The sequence below is a fragment of the Eretmochelys imbricata genome, chromosome 1 (assembly GCF_965152235.1).
Source record: "Eretmochelys imbricata isolate rEreImb1 chromosome 1, rEreImb1.hap1, whole genome shotgun sequence".
In the NCBI taxonomy this organism is placed as follows: domain Eukaryota; kingdom Metazoa; phylum Chordata; order Testudines; family Cheloniidae; genus Eretmochelys; species Eretmochelys imbricata.
Window position 1 is genome coordinate 162,629,467 of NC_135572.1, and position 19,384 is coordinate 162,648,850.

The window sequence follows — 19,384 nt, forward strand, 5'->3', positions numbered from 1 at the left end:
ATAACATTTTATCTTATGAGTTGGGAAAGGGAAGGCACTAGGGAATGTATCCAAAACGGTGCATTTCTCCCACAGAACTTTTATTACTGGCAACTTTTATTACTCCGCTATTGTTACAACATAGAGCTACAATTGAACTATAAAGACCATTTTAAAACCGCAAAGTAGTAACACAGCAATTAATTTTACTTTATAGGTAGTTGGCCCAGCAATCTACTTCTTATTTAATGTTTGGCTGTGGTTCCATGGTCTCCATGTGTATATAAAATAAAGAGACCAAAATTATCTTATTAACTTTAAGCTAAGGTTGCTCCCTAAAATTAAAACGTATACAAAGGAGCATCACAATTAATTAAAAATGCTCACCATGTAAAAGAATGAAACAAACATGAAGGGAAATCTTCAGCAATAAATAAATGTATTATGTTGCACACTGAAAACAATGTTCTATCCATATGTCTTTTTAGGTTCTTGCGCTGGTGAACATCACAGTAGTATTGGAGTGCCCCTAGGGTGACCAGATGTCCCGATTTCATAGGGACAGTCCCAATTTTGGGGTCTTTTTCTTATGTAGGCTCCTATCACCTCACCCTCCACCCCCTGTCCCAATTTTTTACACTTGCTGTCTGGTCACCCTAAGTGCCTCCCACTTTTTAATAATTACAACAATGGTCTCTCTCTCTCTCTCTCCCCCTCTTCCTTCCCTGCCAGCAAGAGGCATTGGGGCAGATCCTCAACTGATGTACATTGGCCAGGGCCTTGCAAAAGGGTGTTCAAAAGGTTCCAGTGGAACCCAGGACATAATGGGCCCCATTTTTTGTGTTTTTTTTTACTTACTTGTCATGCTTTTATTTTGTCGTGGGGCCCTAGCCTTCTCTGTATCTGCTCCCTTCACTTGACCACAATTGCCCTTATTCTCATTCCTGAGCTCTGGCTCATTAGCTTCACCTGGTATAGCTCTGAGTTTCACAGAAATGTTATGACCTTTCAACTGATTTCTCTCAGAGTTTCACAGAGATAGTAATTAGATCTTTCACCCACCCTGCTGTCACTCCAAGCCTAGCAATTCATTTGTGACAAGCTTGGTGAGTGAATTCTGATGGTCAGCCTTGATTTCCACCAGAATACCTACAAACACAAGAGTAGGGCTCAACAGCACAATCTGCAGGAGGCCCATGAAAAAGAAGATCCAAAAAGTGTGAATAGGCTACAGAGTTTCTTGAAACTTGCCAAGTTCAGCCTTGTTCCTGGTGAACAGTAGTTTCTGCTACTTGCGCTACTGGGCCTTCCATAGCTAATGAGGATTTTGATTTGGGTTTGTCAGGCCTGTTGGGTGCTGGAGTCTCTGATTCCAGGACACAAAGTTGGTCATTGGTTGCTAGTGCAACTGTTATGAACATGGATACTGAACACAGTTTGATTACTGAAAATGGGGGCAGAATTTTGACACCGACAAGGCAGGTCTGGCTACTTGCCCACAAGTGATGGATCCTATTTGCTGGTTTTTGGTAGAAAACAGTCCCATTATTAATTTAAAATAAGATTTTTCACCTAGTTAATACAAAGGAAGGAAAGTATTAAAATCATGGGTCTTTGTCAAAATTCCTAATGGAGAATTATGCTAGCAATCTTGACTGATGTACAATTCGATTCTTTCCTCCGTTTCGCTTGTTTGCTTTTCCAGCTAAATTCCTCATCTTCCTTTCCAAACCATAAAACTGGGTTCACTGACTTTTTCCACGATAGTGATCAAGTATGCCAAACATGAATGTTCGAAGGAACACACGGAGATGATCATTCACTGGATGGAACTTGTAGAACAGTAGGAAAAGAGTTGCGCAATTGACAAAAGTATGCAATACAGGAAACACAAGTGGTGCAATATTTTGCATCATCTCTTGGATGTTTTGCTGGGCTTAGGTGAGAGATGTATGGCTTTGAAAGACTCAGATGAAATTAGACAGGCCTCATAATGATAATTTTTTGGATTTACTTGAAGTGCTTGCAAGATCTGATAGTGTTTTGTGAGATCACATGGAAGCTATTAAGGCTGGTGTCACAAAGGTGACATACTTATCAAATCAAATTCAAAGTGTTCAGTAGGATCACAAGAAAAGTATGGCAGACTATTTTTGACAAAGTTAGGAAAGCTAAATACGTCTCTACTATGTTTGCTTGCACTCCACACCTGTCCCAAATGCAACAAATGTGTCAGGTGTTAAGGTATGTTGAAAAACAGATCAAAAGTTGTTCAGCGCTTCATAGGTTTCATTGATATCCACACCAAAATAGGAGGTTATTTTAGGGAAGCTGAAGAAAAAACACGATTTAAATATGGCTGATTGCAGGGGTCAAAGCTATTACAATGGAGCATCAAACAAAGGTGTTCAAAATTAAATTCAGCAGGTAAATCAGTATTCATCTTTTGTCCCAGGTGAAGCTCATTCACTGAATCGTGTTGGAGAGGCGGCCACTAGGGCTGTTCCCCAAGCTGTTATATTTTTTCGAATTGTTCAAATATTGTCTAGCCTCTCTTGCACTTCTATTGGTTGTTGGAATGTGCTGAAAACGCATATTAGCCTTAAATTAAAATGCCACAGCAGGACAACATGGGCAGCAGAGGTAGAGGCAATCCAACCACTACAAAATCAGGTTAAGGGTGTCCTTGACACTTTAGACAAGATCAAGACTGCACACAATCTTACGCCAAAACTTATGTCAAAAGCTGACAGCTTACAAGTGAACAATTCAGAGTTTTCATTTCTAGTTTTGGCTGAAATGTGGTATACTATCCTATCAAACCTTAACGTTGTGAGCCAAAAAATAGCAGAGCCTGGATCTTGGCATTCAAATGGCTCGCAGTTCACTTGGTGGCCTTTGAGATGCTTTACCAGAATGATGGTCTTCTTCTGGATTCATTGCATGTAAGGAAGCTGCTGCATGACAGTCTGAAACATTAGGAATATCCACACAATTCAAAGGCAAATGATCTCAACAGCGAAAATTAATGCCAGGTGAACTTGCAAAGGACAAAAGTTCATCAGATCCTGAAAAAGCTTTTGAATGAGAGGTTGCCAACACCATCTCAGACACAATATTGGATGACAGGATGAATAAGTACAATGGAGTTGAAGGAAGCTTTGTTTTTCTGGCAAGCAAGAAACTGAAAAGTCTCAGCAGTGAAGACCTAACGACAGAGAGAGAAAAATTAGCAACCAGCTATCCTGAGGATTTAAAACTCTGGAATTTTGAGAATAAGATTGAGCCCTTCACCAATTTTTTGCAAGCAAATCTTCAAGGATAAAAGTGTCCACTGATCTCCTTAGCTACATTCACAAAAGGTCATTAGATGCAAACTTCCCTAACACAGAAACAGCACTTCATATTTTTTGCTGTCTGCCAGTAACCATGGCTGCTAATGAAAGGAGTTTCAGCAAGCTAAAATTAATCAAGACCTATCTAAGAATGTCCATAGGGCAGAAAAGTTTAAGAGATCTGGCAGTTATTTCTACAGCCAAGGGAGTCAATTAGTTTTTTTTTATCAAGGTCCAAATTTCTTGGTCAAAGTATAGTCAAGGTCCAGACTCCAGAGAAAATAATAGTAATAAAATAAGTAAATAAAAATATTTTGGGATCCATTCAAAAGCATCTGGCTGTCCAGATTTGGCCCATGTTCTGCCTATTGACTACCCCTGTTCTACAGAGAACTTGGAAGCAAGGCAGATAGAGTGGGATGAGATAATTAATGAGATTGCTCCAGAGAAGGCTAGAAAAGTCCCTTTGTAAAAGTACGTAGTGGTGATAACGCTGGCGTTTCTGGTTTTGGTTTGGTTTTTTTGTAGCACAGGGGAGGAGGGCCTGGACTGGAGTCTTTGAACCAGGCCTAGAACACCCTTGGCACAGTAATGACCTTGACCTAGCTCCATTGAAGCCAACAGAGCTACGAGAATTTATGCTTGCTTAAGATTAGCCCCAATTAACTCATCTAACAGGGACAAGCTTATATCATAAGTACTACAGCTTCCAAAGGCCGTGAGGCAGATTCTCCCATTTCTGATCAGAGCTCAGACTCACTAAATTGGGGGAGATGTCGGGGAATGGTTGCAACTCCTTGGTCTAAAGTCACCTGGCCCCAGCATAAGTGAGAGCTGCAGGGGAGTAGTTCTAATTTAGACCATTGGAGAACTGGGCGAAGTAGAGCTCTCCTCCTTTGTACCACACTCTGGTACATCCCCTCTCCTCTTGCTATACCAGGAGATAGAGGGTGATAGAGAGGGACAGCTGGTGCAAGAGGCCACAGAGCTGCCTCCACCAGCTTTGTGCTGGCAGAAAGTTCCCCTGCATAGGGGGAATTCTCTGTTGGACATGTCCAGCCATTTTAAACCCACTTTGCACCACTTACAGTACAGTGGATTTAGTAGACCAGAAGTTCCAGCTCTCAGGAATTTTATGGACTCTAAACAGTCCTTTTACATTTTAACTATCATTTTAATTTCAATTAGCTTGAAGTTAATTATTCTGGTTTCTTGATTTCCTCATTTATTAAAAAAATCTGACTAATATGGAGCAAAAAAGATCCCCCCGGGACCCCAGCTCTCACCCACCCTAGAGGGACCCCATCAAAATTGGACAGTAGTCAAAATTTCAAGTCACACTGATTTTTAATGCCATCATGCAACAACTCCATTACTACCAACAAATTACACCACTGCTGAATAAACCATTCAATTCCTAGGGCTAGAACTCTGCTCCTTATGTCTCAGAATGCCTCTCCCACCTGAACTAAAGTAGAACTACCAATGGCTGCCAGCAGTAGAAGTAACTTTTTGTTTTAGTCTCTTTAAGCAGTAACCAGCCACTAGAACAGGGATGGGCAAACTTTTTGGGCCAAGGGCCACATCTGGGTGGGGAAATTGTATGCAGGGCCAGGGCAGGGGATTGGGGTGCGGTGTGCAGGAAGGGGCTCAGAGCAAGGGATTGGGGCAGGGGAGGGGTGCAGGATGTATGAGGGGACTCAGGGAAGGGGGTTAGGCGGGGATGAGGGGTGTGGAGTGCAGGAGGGGGCTCAGGGCAGGGGGCTCAGGGCGGGGGTTGGGGTGCATGAGGGTGAAGGAGGGGGTTCATGGCAGGGAGTTGGGGTGCAGGAGGGGTGCAAGGTGCAGGCAGGGGGCTTAGGGCAGGAAGTTGGGGGGTGGGGTGCAGGAGGGGTTCGGGCTCCAGGGTGGCAGCAGCATGCACCAGGGCCAGGGCAGGCTCCCTGCCTCCCTGGCCCCACACCGCGCCGCTCCGGGAAGCGTCTGGCACCACATCCCTGCGCGGCCCCTGGAGGACAGGGAGGCACAGGGCTCCGTGCCCTGCCCTTCCCACACCTCCAGGGCCCTCCCCTGAAGCTCCCATTGGCCACAGTTCCCTGTTTCTGGCCAATGGGAGCTGCGGGGGGCAGTGCCTGGAGGCAAGGGCAACGCACAGAGCCCTCTGCCCCCCCTCCCCGGGGCCGCAGGAACGTGGTGCCGGCCGCTTCTGAGAACAGCGCAGGGCCTGTGGCACCACGGGGGTGGCAATCCAGCAGACCCGATCCAAAGCCCCGACGGGCCGGATTTGGCCCACGGGCCATAGTTTGCTCACCCCTGCACTAGAGAGCACTCAGAAGTCTGTCTCTCTCACACACAAACAATAAAAACAATTGTTAATAACTTTGCTTTATTTCAACTTATTTGCTTCAAAAATCACCTACATTCTAGTTCTGACGGTGTTTTAACTAGATAGGGAAAGGGAAGAGACATTAACATTTCATATTTGAGCTGGAAAGAGGACTTTGATATTTCATCATTTGGTTTCATTCCTATTTGTAGCGAACACCAACAACTTTGAAATTTGCCCTAAAAAGGGGGTAGAGCCCTGGCTCTGGGGCAGTCGGCATGGTGGGGCTGCTACAGAGCCATGGACACTGGAAGCCCCATTTTCCCAACTCCAGGGTAGTGTGCCTGGCATACTTCATGAGAGCTGCAGACCTTGGAAGCTCTGGTGTTCCCAGCCCTAGAGCACAGGACACTGGATGTGGGCATGCAAGCTGCCAGGAAACCAGGCAGGGTCCGGGGCTCCTCTGGCACTTCATCAACACATCTCCACAGAATGTTTTGATTTCAACAAATTAGCAAATTCTGACCAAAATATATGTATGTTTCATTGGAATTTTTCTGACCAGCTCTACTAAATAGATCATAATGCATCCTGGCTCGTAATCTTAACTGGGGAGTCATGACCATATAATAATTGTATCTGTATATGAAGGGATACAGATACAGATACAGGGCCTGATTGCTGAAGTCACAATTCCATTTGAAGTCAACAGAAGCTACAGATACTCAGCCTCTGAAAAATCGGACCCACAGGTTTTATATATAGCATGATTTTTATTTTACATTATAGCTATACCCACATACATACAGCTATATTGATCTGCCAAAATGGGCTAGTGGCTTGTCCATTGGGGTCACTGACGTATAAATACCCACCCACACGGTAACAAAACAATGTGGGTTAGGGGACATTCCTTTGGCAGTTAAAGATCTCCGGTTTTTTTATATTGCAAAGTAGCTACTTTCAAAAGGTAGGTTGATACCCAGACTAATTGTTAACCATGTGGTCCCAGATGAGAGGCTTTGAGGTAGAGGCGATTCCCAGGTGTAAACTTAGGGTGAAAGAGAAAATGTGAAGTAATTTAGCATTATGAGACCCTAGGGAAATGCAGAGGCCCAAGGCAGCTCTCTCTCTCTCTCTGTAGAGGGGTCTGTAAAAAGGGCGTTGTGTCCCTTCAAGGACGCAGGACCCATGCACATTTCATAAAGAAATCAATTACATTAAGAAAGTACCCTGATTCCGGGTCACCAATTTCTGCTTCCAAGAAGCCAACCTGGAGAGCCTCAGAATCTGCTCTTGCTTGACAAAAGGGTAATAATATTAAACACACACAGGCTATATAATAGCACGGCAGTGTGATAGAGGAAAAGTTGATTCAAAATATATAGTTACTTTGCAGAACGGAGGACATGATTTATAAGCCATGTTACTTTGATGAATGTTACAAATAATAAAACCCTAAAGTGCTAACCATATGTCTATCATGTTTAAGTATGTACAAGTTACTTCCTTGGGCACAAACTCATGTCTCATTTGATAATAAGACTGGTGTTTATTGAAAAGCTTTATAAAAACGTTTTCACTTGGCTTGGTTTGGGAGGTAGCACATTGCCGAACTATTATAGTTCAGCGATCTGCCTTTATATTTGAGTGCACAGAGAACTCGCCATTAACTGGAATGACAACTGGGAGTGCTTTCTAAGCCCTCAATCCACATGCATAAATCCCCTTAGTGTTTGCGAATCAAGAGTAGCATATGGCCCACAAAGATGTAGATTATCTTATCACAGCAGCCTGTCTCAGACAACTTTTCAAAATAATTTCCTAACAGCTTACACCAGCTCTTCTGTATTGTGATTGCTAGTTTGCTGATGAATGTCATGCTTCTGTGAATGTCACATTCCTTTTAGCTAGTTCAGATCCTGGTGTCTGGGGCAAAAGATCACACTTGCATTAAGACAGATTTCAGAGTAGCAGCCGTGTTAGCCTGTATCCACAAAAAGAAAAGGAGTACTTGTGGCATCTTAGAGACTAACCAATTTATTTAGCTCACAAAAGCTTATGCTCAAATAAATTTGTTAGTCTCTAAGGTGCCACAAGTACTCCTTTTCTACTTGCATTAAGAATGACCATAATGAAAGAGCAGGGGGAAATGGAGAGTACTTGAAATGCAATAGTATTTCTTCAGTGTATTTTAGAGGGAATATTACTTACTTTGTATGAGCTGTGGCAGAGCTCCGGCTTTGCCTAGGGCGGTCCTGCACTTCTAGGCGGTTCGGGTTTGCCTCAGAGGTTTGCTGTGACCCTCATTGTAGCCTCTGTCCCCTCCTAGAGGCAAGGGTTACAGCTTACTGAGCCACCTTCATCACTGGCCAGTCAATGGGTTTGGTGTAAGAGCCCTCGTTAGTCTCTGTCTTCCTACTCAGGGAGCGTTTTTGTAGAGGTGTGCGGTGGGTCGGGGGGAACCCGGTCCTGCCCTCTTCACTGGGTTCCAGCCCAAGGACCCCAATAGCACTGGCAACAGGTAGTTTTCCTATACTACCGGAGCTATAGCTCTTCCCTGGGCTACTTCCCCAAACAGAGCCTCCTAGCACCCTCCTTGTTACCTGACCATGCTTGTCCTCCCAGCTTTCACTGCGCACCTTCTTTCTCCCAATCTTCCCACACCACACCTTCTTACTCCCAGCTCCTACCAGCCAGCCTCTCTGAAGGAGCTTCTTTTTAAACTACTCCCAGGCGGTTCTAAATGGGCTTCAGGTGATCTGACTTGCCTGTTTCCCTTAATTGCTTTTAATCAGTTCTTAATTGGTTCCAGATGTCTTATGGAGTCTGCCTGACTTAATTGCTTCTAGCACCTTCTTGACTGCTCTGGGGCAGCCCCTGCCCTGGTCACTCAGGGAACAGAAAACTATTCGTCCAGTATATCTTCCTTCAACCAGACTCCTGCACCCAACTGGTCTGGGTCTGTCACAGAGCATACAGGGGTTTTCCATTGGGCAAATTTCAATGAAGAACGCAAATGAGATGCTGAAGGAGCAAATGAGCACAGTACAAAAAGGAAAGCAAATTACCCAAGGAGTGATGACATTAATCTCCCTAACAGGATAACACAACACAGTCTCAGCAACATCATCAGATATTCTGTGTTGACAAAGTGTGTCATGTGTTGTGTGTTTCTGACAAAAGTATGAGGCTGCAATTAAAATTTTGTGGTATACTGTGAGGACGATTAACATGTAGTGAATAGTGTGTTTCTTTATCGGTCTGAAGCAGCAGCATGTTCCCTTTGAAGATGTGGAGTTTATCAAAGGCTGTAGGACAGTGCTATGGGGGCATTAAGGTACAGTTCAAAGGTCTGCCATTCCCTGATTCTAAGATCTGTGTAGTGAAGGATTTTAACCAACTTTATTAACAAAAACTCTTTTGAGAGGTATGTAATTCCCTGGGTTCTTAACATGGCAAGTGCAGGAGGGATTCAGGGAAGAGCGCTGTCCCTATGCCACGTATGCTCCACTGAGCCAGCCACAGCTCTTCAGAGCAAAGGAGCCTTTGTTCATGGTGCTGTGCCTCTAAAATAAATGGGACTACTATAGAGCATTACAAACATTAATTAAAAGTCTCTGTACCCCTGTGGGGCGGATCAGGATTCTCTCCATTTTAGGCCCAGAGAGGTGAAGTGACCTGTCCAAGACAGCAATAGTTACATGTGTTTCATAAATTGCAATGAGCAGATAACAAAAGTGAGCGTGTCTGTAGCTGACACGGCAAGCGTTTCCTCGTTGCTGTTCTGGGACACTTCCTTCAAGAAGAGGTCTGTGTGCAAAATTGCATTCATACATGTTGCCTTGCATTTTTGGCTGAGTACAAATAGGCCTTTACCCTTTGAAAATTTGCCCTCAAATGGCCACATTTGATGGAGGATGTGGGCCTCCATATTATTCCAGACATATCACTGGATGGCCGAGACGACAGCACTACGAAGCGAAGGGAAAATAATGCTACAAGCAGAGGAGAATGACTACATCAGCTGCAGGTTCTACAACAGCTCCACCCCCATCCTTATGATGGACAAAATGCAAAAATCCTCCAAACATCACAACTATTTTCCCTTCGTTGCTTCCCTATAGAAGAAAATTCCCTCCCCTTATAGAAAATGGTCATCTCACCCAAGAGAGAAGGAGAAGCAGAAAAATCCGGATGTGGACAGAGAACTAGAGACGGGGAAGAACTGTATGGATTGAGGGTACAGGTCTAGAGCCAGGGACTGTGGGGGACCTGAATTTCTCATGCACCCTCGTCACCGCCAGGGGAGATAGGTGAAGCAGCATCTCGCTAAACCCGAAAAGTCAGACCCCACATGAAGTTCTGTTGGAGCACCCAAGGCCTGCAGTTAGCTGATTGGCTCACACCTACTACTTAAGCCTAGAAATGACCCAGGTGGGCTGTCTGAGCAATGCACAGACTTCCTGCTGCTGCCGCTGCCACATCAGACCATACTCTTAGCTACCTCCTACAATCCTGATCCAGCCCTGTTCCGGATTCCTGCTCCTCACTCCTAGCTCCTACCTTGCTCCTTCTCCATGCCAACTCCTTGCCGCTCTCCGGTTCCTGCTCTTTTGCCTTGCTCCTGACCATCAGCTACCAATCCTGATTCCGAATCTCTGGCTCAACCCTTCACCCTGGCACTTGGTATCTGACACCAGCTCTGACTTCTGATTCTGACTCAACCCTGGGCTTTGGCATTCATATTTAATCCTGACTTCAGTCCTCAGCATCAATTCCTGGCCCTGAGTCTGACTTAACCCCTTGATTCCGGTATTTGGCAGTTGACTCTGGCTCTGACCCACTCTTCCGTTCCCCAACCTGTATGCCTGCTCTGCCCACTAGACCTGACACCTTCTCTGCCCATTAGGCCAGACTGCCTATGTTCCAGTTCCTACCAAGAATACACAGATGGTCTCTAACTCCTGATGGAGGTTTTTCTTCCCCTCAGTTCTTCAGATCCAGTTGCAACTGCTTGAATCACAGAATCATAGATGTGTAGAACTGGAAGGGACCTCAAGAGGTCATCTAGTCCATTCCCCTGCACTCAAGGCAGGACTACATAATAACTAGACCATCCCTGACAGGTGTTTGTCTAACCTGTTAGTAAAAACCTCCAATGACAAACATTCTACAACCTCCCTAGGCAATTTGTTCTAGTGCTTAACTACCCTGATAGTTAGGAAGTTTTTCCGAATGTTCAACCTAAACCTCCCTTGCTGTAATTTAAGCCTATTGCTTCTTCTCCTATTCTCAGAGGTTAAGGAGAACAATTTTTCACCTCCCCCGTTGTAACAACCTTTTATGTACTTGAAAACTGTTATCATGTCCCCCCTCACTCTTCTCTTCTCCAGACTAAACAAACTCAATTTTTACAATCTTCCCTCATAGAGCATGTTTTCTAGACCTTTAATTATTTTTGTTGCTCTCCCCTGGACTTTCTCCCATTTGTCCGCATCTTTCCTGAAATGTGGCACCCAGAACTGAACATAATACTCCAGCTGAGGCCTAATCAGAGAGGAGTAGAGTAGAGTAGAAAAATTACTTCTCGTGTCTTGCTTACAGCACTCCTGCTAAAACATCCCAGAATGACATTTGCTGTACATGAGAAGATTGCTATGCTTTTAACCCATATCCATAGACACCTAATGTGAGTGGACACATCGGGCCAACTACGGGCAGGTCTACGCTACCGCTTAAGTTGATCTAACTTACGTTGCTCAGAGGTGTGAAAATGCACGCGCACACACAGACACAAAATGCAAGTTTCACGCTGTCCACACCGGCACTTCTCACCGAGGTGGAGTAATCATTCCAATGGAAGAGCTCTCTCCTGTCAGCACAGCGCATCTTCACCAGACATGCTACAGGGGTGCAGCTGCACCACTGCACTTGCGCTAATGTAGCACTGTAGTGTAGACTTGCCCTAAGATGAAAACATGGGAAAGAGGGTGCATCCAAGAGGAAGTCTGAGAACGATAATGTGGCTCATTAAGCAATGGTCTCAGACAGAAGATGACACCTGGAAAATTATCATGGACCAGATCAGTTAAATATGCTGTATACCAAGGAAAGCAGGAATAACTCTCCTCATGTGGCCATCCTGCAATCAAGTCCACTTTTGTTCCACATGCTTTTATGAGCAGAAAACTTTAATAATTCAACTCTACATTTTCCCATTAATGTTTTCTGTAGATAGCTGCAATTTTTGGTTCTTCACTTATGCAATTGTGTTTGTTCGTTTTATTTCATTTCCTTATTATATTAGTTCTTGGTTATCTTTACAATTCGACGGTCACTCCACAATGTGTAAACAGAACAACAAAATTACTCATCACAGATTCATCTGATCTGCGTGGCTGATGAAGCCAAGTGCACATGCTTTCCCCTTCTTGTTTCTGTATCCTATCTCGAATAAAAAGAATCTGCTAGTCTCCATACATTTTCCTAGACATAACTTTCATTTATATTGCACCCTTCACACCAAAGAGCTCTTAAACATTTTGCAAACCATATACAGGAATTGCCCACCACTGAAAAGCACAGCTGTCATTGGGGCAGACCCTAGTAGCAACATACACTGAAAGCAGTTTAGGGTCGGAAAGTGCAGAGCATCATTTCCAGCTGAAACTTGTGTTGCTATCAGTATAAAAACCAAGGCTTCACCCATTCAGAGCCTAATGGAAACCAATGAGGCTCTATGTAGGCATTGGGGATCTGCCCCTGCAGAGCTCACTGCAGGATCAGGGCCCAAGATGGTAACGTTGTGAAGCAGAAGGAGTAGTGGCATAATCTGGCTGCCTCACTTGCTATCTCATGATTTGAAACAAATGTCAGTAAACAGTCAAATATCATAGTTTAAACTCACAACTACCAATAGAGATCAGTTTAGATACATGAAATGCTACAGGGGAGGGTGGTTATATGTCCCATTTTGGCTGAGACAGTGCCTTTTTTAAGCCCTGTCCTGGCCATCCTGACCTTTTTTTTTTTGGCAAAAGTGGGCATTTGTCCCGTTTGCTCTTGCCAGTTGTCAAAAAAGTGGGGGTGCAGTGCTGAGAAACATGGGTGGGGGAGTGGTGATGCCAGCCCAGCACAGGGAGCGGGGGCAGGGCTGGAGCAACCAGCAACAGCCTTGTGGGAGGCGGGAGGCTGGGCTTGGACAAGTGTCTCGGGCCAGCCCCGTGCGGTGTCCCATTTTCCCTTTGGAAAATTTGGTCACCCTACTACAGGGCCACGTATTCAAAGTTGCGTAGACCACAAAAATGCATGTGGTTGCTCGAAAAAAAACTCAGATTTGCACATTGAAAGGGGGCATCTGCATGTATAACTACTCCATTTTTTTCCATAATGGCCGCTTTCTTTTAAGCAGTTTCTTGTAAGTGTTTGCAGACACTTTTGTGGATTAATTTTTCCCCCACCTTTAAAATTTAACTAAGAATCTCTCATGGTTCATATTCCTGGAGGACTAGAAACATAGTCCAGAAACTCAAGAGATCGAGTTTCAAATTGCAGGAACAGAAGTGAAAAGTAGCAGATAAACCCTAAAGAATATCAGTTTATCAGTTTCCCTGCTCATTGATCCTGTCTCTGGTTTTCAGATCTTCACTCCCTATGAAGGTCCCGGGCAACCTGGATGAAGCAACCTCATTTTCATCCCACCCCATGACCAAAACAAAACCCAAATCTTTCTTTCTTTCTTTCCCTCACTTGGCTGAACAGGCGAGGTTTGTGTTTCACTCACTGGGTAACAGAAAAATTGAAGATGACACATCTCCACACTTTGCCTTTCATTTCACTGAGAAGTCTTCATGAAGTGTGAACGGATGAATGAATGATGGGGACTCTCCAAATATCTGGAGGTTCAGTTCAAATGAGCAGTCAAATGGTTTGATGCAAAATTATCAAAAAGTAGACGACCCGCTTTAGACTGAAATTGCAGAAGAAATCTCCCTAGAACAGGATATCTTGTAAGACTTCTAGGGTCCCTCTCGTTGTTGGGTAGCAAACCGTGAAACCAACCTCTCGTGTGATATTTCAGCACCTCTGGTGCTACTCCTAGCTGGGAAAAAAGGGAAGGGTAACAGAGGAACAGCAGTCATCATGCAAACAGTTACCCACAGTTACCCCCCCTGCAGCAGCAGAAATGCTGCAGCTACTTGCAATTCTAAATACAGGGAATGCTGCAGAAGTACCACTGTGTGGCAAGGGTCAGTAAATGTCTTTTTACTGGCAAACAAGATCAGCGAAATAAAAAGTAATGATATAGTACAGAGGTCAACTCAATGTTTTCAGAGCTTCACAATGATTCTGCTTGAGCTTGGAGAGAAGGCTCAAAGGGGGTAGGGGCAATATTATTTTGTCTAAGGCAATGTGGACATCCCTGGAAAGAATAATACCCAGCCACGAGCTTATGTACGTCCTGAAACTCCCTGAGTGACTTGACTGGCAGGAGCAGCTGCAGAGGTGCAATGTGAGATCCTAAAGATTGCGTTTTATTATCTCCAAACTCAACATTCTTTTTTTTATTGCCTATGATTATCTCCTAAATAGTTTCACTTTTCATTCTTCAGTTACATGATCTTGCTATTCATTATGTTTTCTTGCCATATTATATTAGTTGTGTGACCACTGTTATTCAAAAATTGTGCAATGTGGAAATAATTTAAGGGAAACTGCTATATCCTGGCCTCATAATCCCACTTTTTTGGGAAAATGTTTTTATAACCTTCAATCCCCCATTCCTTACACTTTTTCCTGTCCCTTACCACAACCAGTATGTCCCTTTCCCATAATCCTTTATTACAGTGCCTTCCTCTGGTCAGTTTGGTTTGAGGTAGGTTCTCCTGAGAAAATCTCTACACTGTGGACGGACGTTTCCTCATCTAGAGGACATGCAGAACTATAGTTTGAACTTGGTTTGGCTGCTTTCCCCAAGCTTCCTTAACAACATCCATAGGATTCCTTAGGGTTGATGCCCCTTCAAGCATTCCAAAGGGCAAAAGTCCCAGTGGAAGCCGTATTGTGAAGAAAAGTTAAGGCAGAAGTTTATCCCAATCCTTTCCATCCAATGCCACAAATTTTCACAACGTACGCTTGAGAGATTTGCTAAAATTTCGGAGTAGACTGTCAGTTTGAGGTTCAGAGTGACTTAACTTTAAGGGTGTCCCAAACCTTTGGGCAAGACAAAGTCGGTCCCTGTGTCAGACTCTCAGTGGACAGCTCAACCGGAGTAAAGGTTTTTGTATTAGTTCTTCAGCTAATCTAGGCAGAGTTAGTTACACAAGTCCTCCATCAGGGAACAGAATAAACATGATTACTAGTCTCAGCAAATTGACTGTGACTCATCTGCAGCCTGAGAATTATTTGCTGATGAAATTCAAGACTACTTCCAACTAAACAAATAAATGTGAGAATTTTGTGGACCGTACCCACAAAAAATAAAGGTAAAGTTTGTCAAATGACACATGGCAAATTTTTGCTTAGTTTTAATTGTCAAGGGGCAGTGAACTTGTGACTTGTCTGGCATATCATTTCTATCATGCAGTACTAAATACAAACCACTCGGCTATGTAAAACTACAACAACAAGAATCATTTTGGGGCACTCGGTCCGTATTACAATTTTCTCTCTCTCTCTCTCTTTACAGGAATGACATGCCAAGCTCGAAGTTCTTATGTAACCAGTGAGATCCTGTGGGGTCATCGTTTTACACCTGTCCTCACGCTGGAGGATGGATTTTATGAAGTTGACTACAACAGCTTCCATGAAACATACGAGACCAACACACCGTCTTACAGTGCCAAAGAACTGGCAGAGATGGCCAGCCGAGCAGAACTGCCCCTGACTTGGTCTGTGTCCAGCAAATTAAACCAGCACACTGACCTGGAAACTGAAGAGAGGGGAAAGAACCACGAAGACCAAACCGAAAGGAATGGTGACGTGGCAAATTTAGAGAATGAATCCAAAGTTTGAACCAGCAGAGGTTCACCACACAACCTCTTTTTTCTTTTTGATCCTTCCCTTTTTTATTATTATGACAAGAAAAGAAATATTTAAGGTTTGACATGTCTACCTGCCCAAACAAATCAAGTGATTCCTAAAATAAGCAAAGACGTGAGTTAAAGCTGCAATATCCCTTACATACAATGAAATCTCTGATCACTGCCCTTCCAATAATTGCATATTTCCTCTGGATAAATACAAGTTCGCCACCACAGGTGTGTTTAAAAAGGAACCAAAAAAGGGGGGGGGAGGGGCAGGGGGAAAAACTCCTTATCTGGGATAATAAAAGGAAAAAGACTGATTAATGTTTGTTAATGCCATGGGCCTTGGCTCTAATTTTTATATATTTGAAGACAGTTTCATAAACAGGATGTGATGCCTCCAATGAAAATGGGCATTGCAGCTTTAAGACTGAGGTGAGCCGAAAGAGCTGCAGCTCAACAGGATACTGTACATATGCCTTATGTAATTACTTGCTCTTTAAATTTCATAATAAACCCAGCATGTACAAAAGTACTGTAGTAAAGAACTTCTAAATAATGTACAGAGATGTGTAATTAATGTAGGTTTCGATACATAAGTCTAGAAATATTGGGATGCAAAAAATTGAATCGGCATTTCTGGTTTAATCTTTGGAGTATGTTAGTTTCTTCCCTATATATCTGGCCCTTTTCGTGCCCAACATTTTCTTCAGTGTACCAGACCGGCAGCTAGTTAGAAGCCCTCACAGTCTCCCTAACAAATCATTTTACGGATTCTCAAAAGCCATAAAAGTCTGGGGGAGGGCAGGGTGGAGAAATTGAAACATTACTGAGATACTGTGAAACTGTTTACAAAAATGATTCTATCTTTTGTAATATTACAGGGTAAACCATTCCTGGCTATTTTTGGCAGTTCAGCCTGAATTAGACTGTGGCAGACTCTTGGAAAACACAAGCATCTCCGGTATGCTGCTAATACAAAGAGCATGTTCATGTTGGGCTAGGACCCTGTAAGTGCACTACCGTAGGAAACTATTCTTTTTTTCCCAAAACCATTGGATTAAAACTATGTAGTTTTCTATGAAAACAGCATAAGCCATTAAAAATTCTGAATGTTATTCATAGGTAAGTAGGGAACACTTTTAACTACTTGGTCTGGGAAGACATAATTGAATTTCATCTGAAGTTGTCGTCAATGAGATTCATTCATTAACATCATTAGCACTTTGTTGGTCCTGAAAATTCCCAACAGGCTTTCTGGCCCTAGGTAATTTTCGTCAGGGTTTCTCATATAAAAGCCCACTCCTAACATCTCTATTCAAATGAGTAGACCCTCCCACCTTTACTCATATTGGGCCAAATCCTCAGCTGATTTGAATAATTTTGATTTGATGCAACAGAACTATGATGATTTGCATGATTTACACCAGCTGAGGATCTTGCGCATAGAGTAGTACCTAACTTCTCAAAAACACTCAGTGTGAGGTGACTCACAGTGTATGGTATTACTCAATGCAAGGATTGTTGCATCAGGCCCCGTATGCATAAAATAGTATTAATTCAAGTAAAAGACTCCCATAGACTTCAACGGGCTTTGGCTCTGGCCCATGAAGAGTACCATTTCCCTCAGTCAGGAGAAAAACAAACTGCAGCCTTAATTTTCTTTTGGTACCTGCCTAGTCTGGAAAGGAAAAATACACTGAAAAGAATTTAAAGGGGTTTTTTTGTACAGAAGCTTTTAAATTCAAATAGAAGGAAAAAACCTCAGGAGAAACCTAGTGGGCAGGTGGAAATTTTGCACTGTGATATATCCTTCACATTAATTTCACATCTATACACTGTTTTTACTGCAACGCAATTGCCCATCCTTAATTTTCATTGAGTCGTTAAGAGTTGATTTGGCCCCTACAGCTAAGGTGGTCTCCAGGCGGAGGTTTTGCACACCTGGATCACACCAATCAAAACAGCTAAGCCTTGTGTTTGCTTTATTTTTGAAAATTTTCCTGAACAGGTTTTCACAAGAAGCTACTCGTACAATTCCACAATTTAAGCAATTGTTCAAAAGATATATTTTCATCCCCTCCACTAGGATGACTGATTTCATCAGGTAGTTACAGATTGCTGCTTATTTTCATTTAGTTTGGCGAAAACTGGTTTTGCTACAGACTCTTTTAAAATACAATGGTACCCTTTGTTTACTGACACGGTGTCAGAACCTGCTCAGTACTATGGTTTATACAGCACACCCTGTTTTTTAGGCTGTTCTTGAGAGCCAAGGAATTCACACAGTAGAGCAGGGTGTATGCGTGCTTCTTAAGGTGTTTTAAAGGAGGAGTCACTCTGAAATTTCATTGGAGAACACTAGTCACACATCAGAGATAGTCTTCTAAGGGAGAGCCCCGTAGCAAAGATACTTGCTAAAAGTAATGAAGCACCACCTGCGGGGGTGGGGGGGCTTGGTCTGTGTGTGTCAGCCTGTAGTCCTAGAGCATAGTACATGAGTTTAAAGCAGAGAACTCCTCATAGGATTAATCTGCTTTTTGCTCTTGTGATTTACTGGGCCCGTCTATAATCCGTCGCTGCAGTTTAAGAAGAGCTTCTCGTGTTCAATAAAACAGCGGCTTTTAAACCTTTTTGTGCCCTTTAGTACAAAAAAATAGACTTTATGCTATTAGGGCATGTGCATGGGTAAGTTATATTTTTGTGACTAGGGCACTTAAAGCATAAGATCTCTCTCTGTCTCTGGTTGTCTTTGCTATTAATGTGGTATGAAATGTAAAGTTTACAAAAACTCTCATTTTTGTAATGTAAGCTTAAAAACAAAAAGTCTCCAAGGGTTTCAACTGGAAAGCTTCACAGAAACTTTGTACTATAATGTCCCTATCAAACACCTCTATTTTTCTACAATGATTGATTAAGCAGTTTAACAATGTATTTTGTGTCAACAACTTCAACTGAACTGTTAAAAACAATTAAGAATTGAATGCTGTTAATTAACAATGGATTTTCAAAGCTGACCGTACTGAGTGGTGTTTTTCATTACTACGGTATATACATTTACCTGATAATTTTGACTCATGCTCTTATTAAAACAATATATTTGGAAATGCCAATGCCCAGTAATATTGTTGGCAAATCAAATTTAAGGAACATAAATAATGTGACATTTTTATGTGAGTAGCTAGCTACATAAGCAACCAAAATCCATCCAAAGCTCCTATTTCTCTGTATTTCACTAATACACTAAGGTATCTTTTTCTTAAAATCTATTGTGAAATTGATGAGATAGTGACAATATTCAAAGATATATGCAATATTTCAGCAACTTTTCATGCTGCTAGATTCTGCCTACTTAGGTAGCTAGAGTACACGAGAGTACTCTAGCTTAGGTACGCTGGAGCAGTTTCTTTGTATAGACCTCTTCCAGATGACTATAGTGCAACTCTCAGTCTTTTTCCTGTATAGCAGGGGTTTCTGGTTCATGTTCATTTTTCTGCACCCACATTTTCTGGGTCAGATCATCAGCTGGCGTAAATTGGCATAGGTGTACTGACTTTAATGGAGCTACATGAATTTATACCACCTGAGGACCTGACCCTCCATGTTTATTTTAAGGCAAGTTCTGGTGTATTATTTTAGGAATAAAAATGGTATTCCTTAAATTACAACAAAGCTGGCCACTCTGGGAGTTGAACTTCTAGGCCCTGATCCTGCAA

General features: G+C 42.9%; 1 protein-coding gene across 1 annotated transcript in view; it reads left to right on the plus strand.

Moving 5' to 3' along the window:
* The window catches only part of KCNJ6 (potassium inwardly rectifying channel subfamily J member 6), a 59,331-nt gene extending 43,674 nt beyond the window's left edge, over positions 1 to 15,657 (plus strand). The window contains exon 2 of the mRNA XM_077807245.1: positions 15,332 to 15,657. Coding sequence (XP_077663371.1) covers positions 15,332 to 15,657 — 326 coding nt within the window. The remainder of the gene's footprint in view (positions 1 to 15,331) is intronic.
* The last annotated feature ends 3,727 nt before the right edge of the window (positions 15,658 to 19,384 follow it).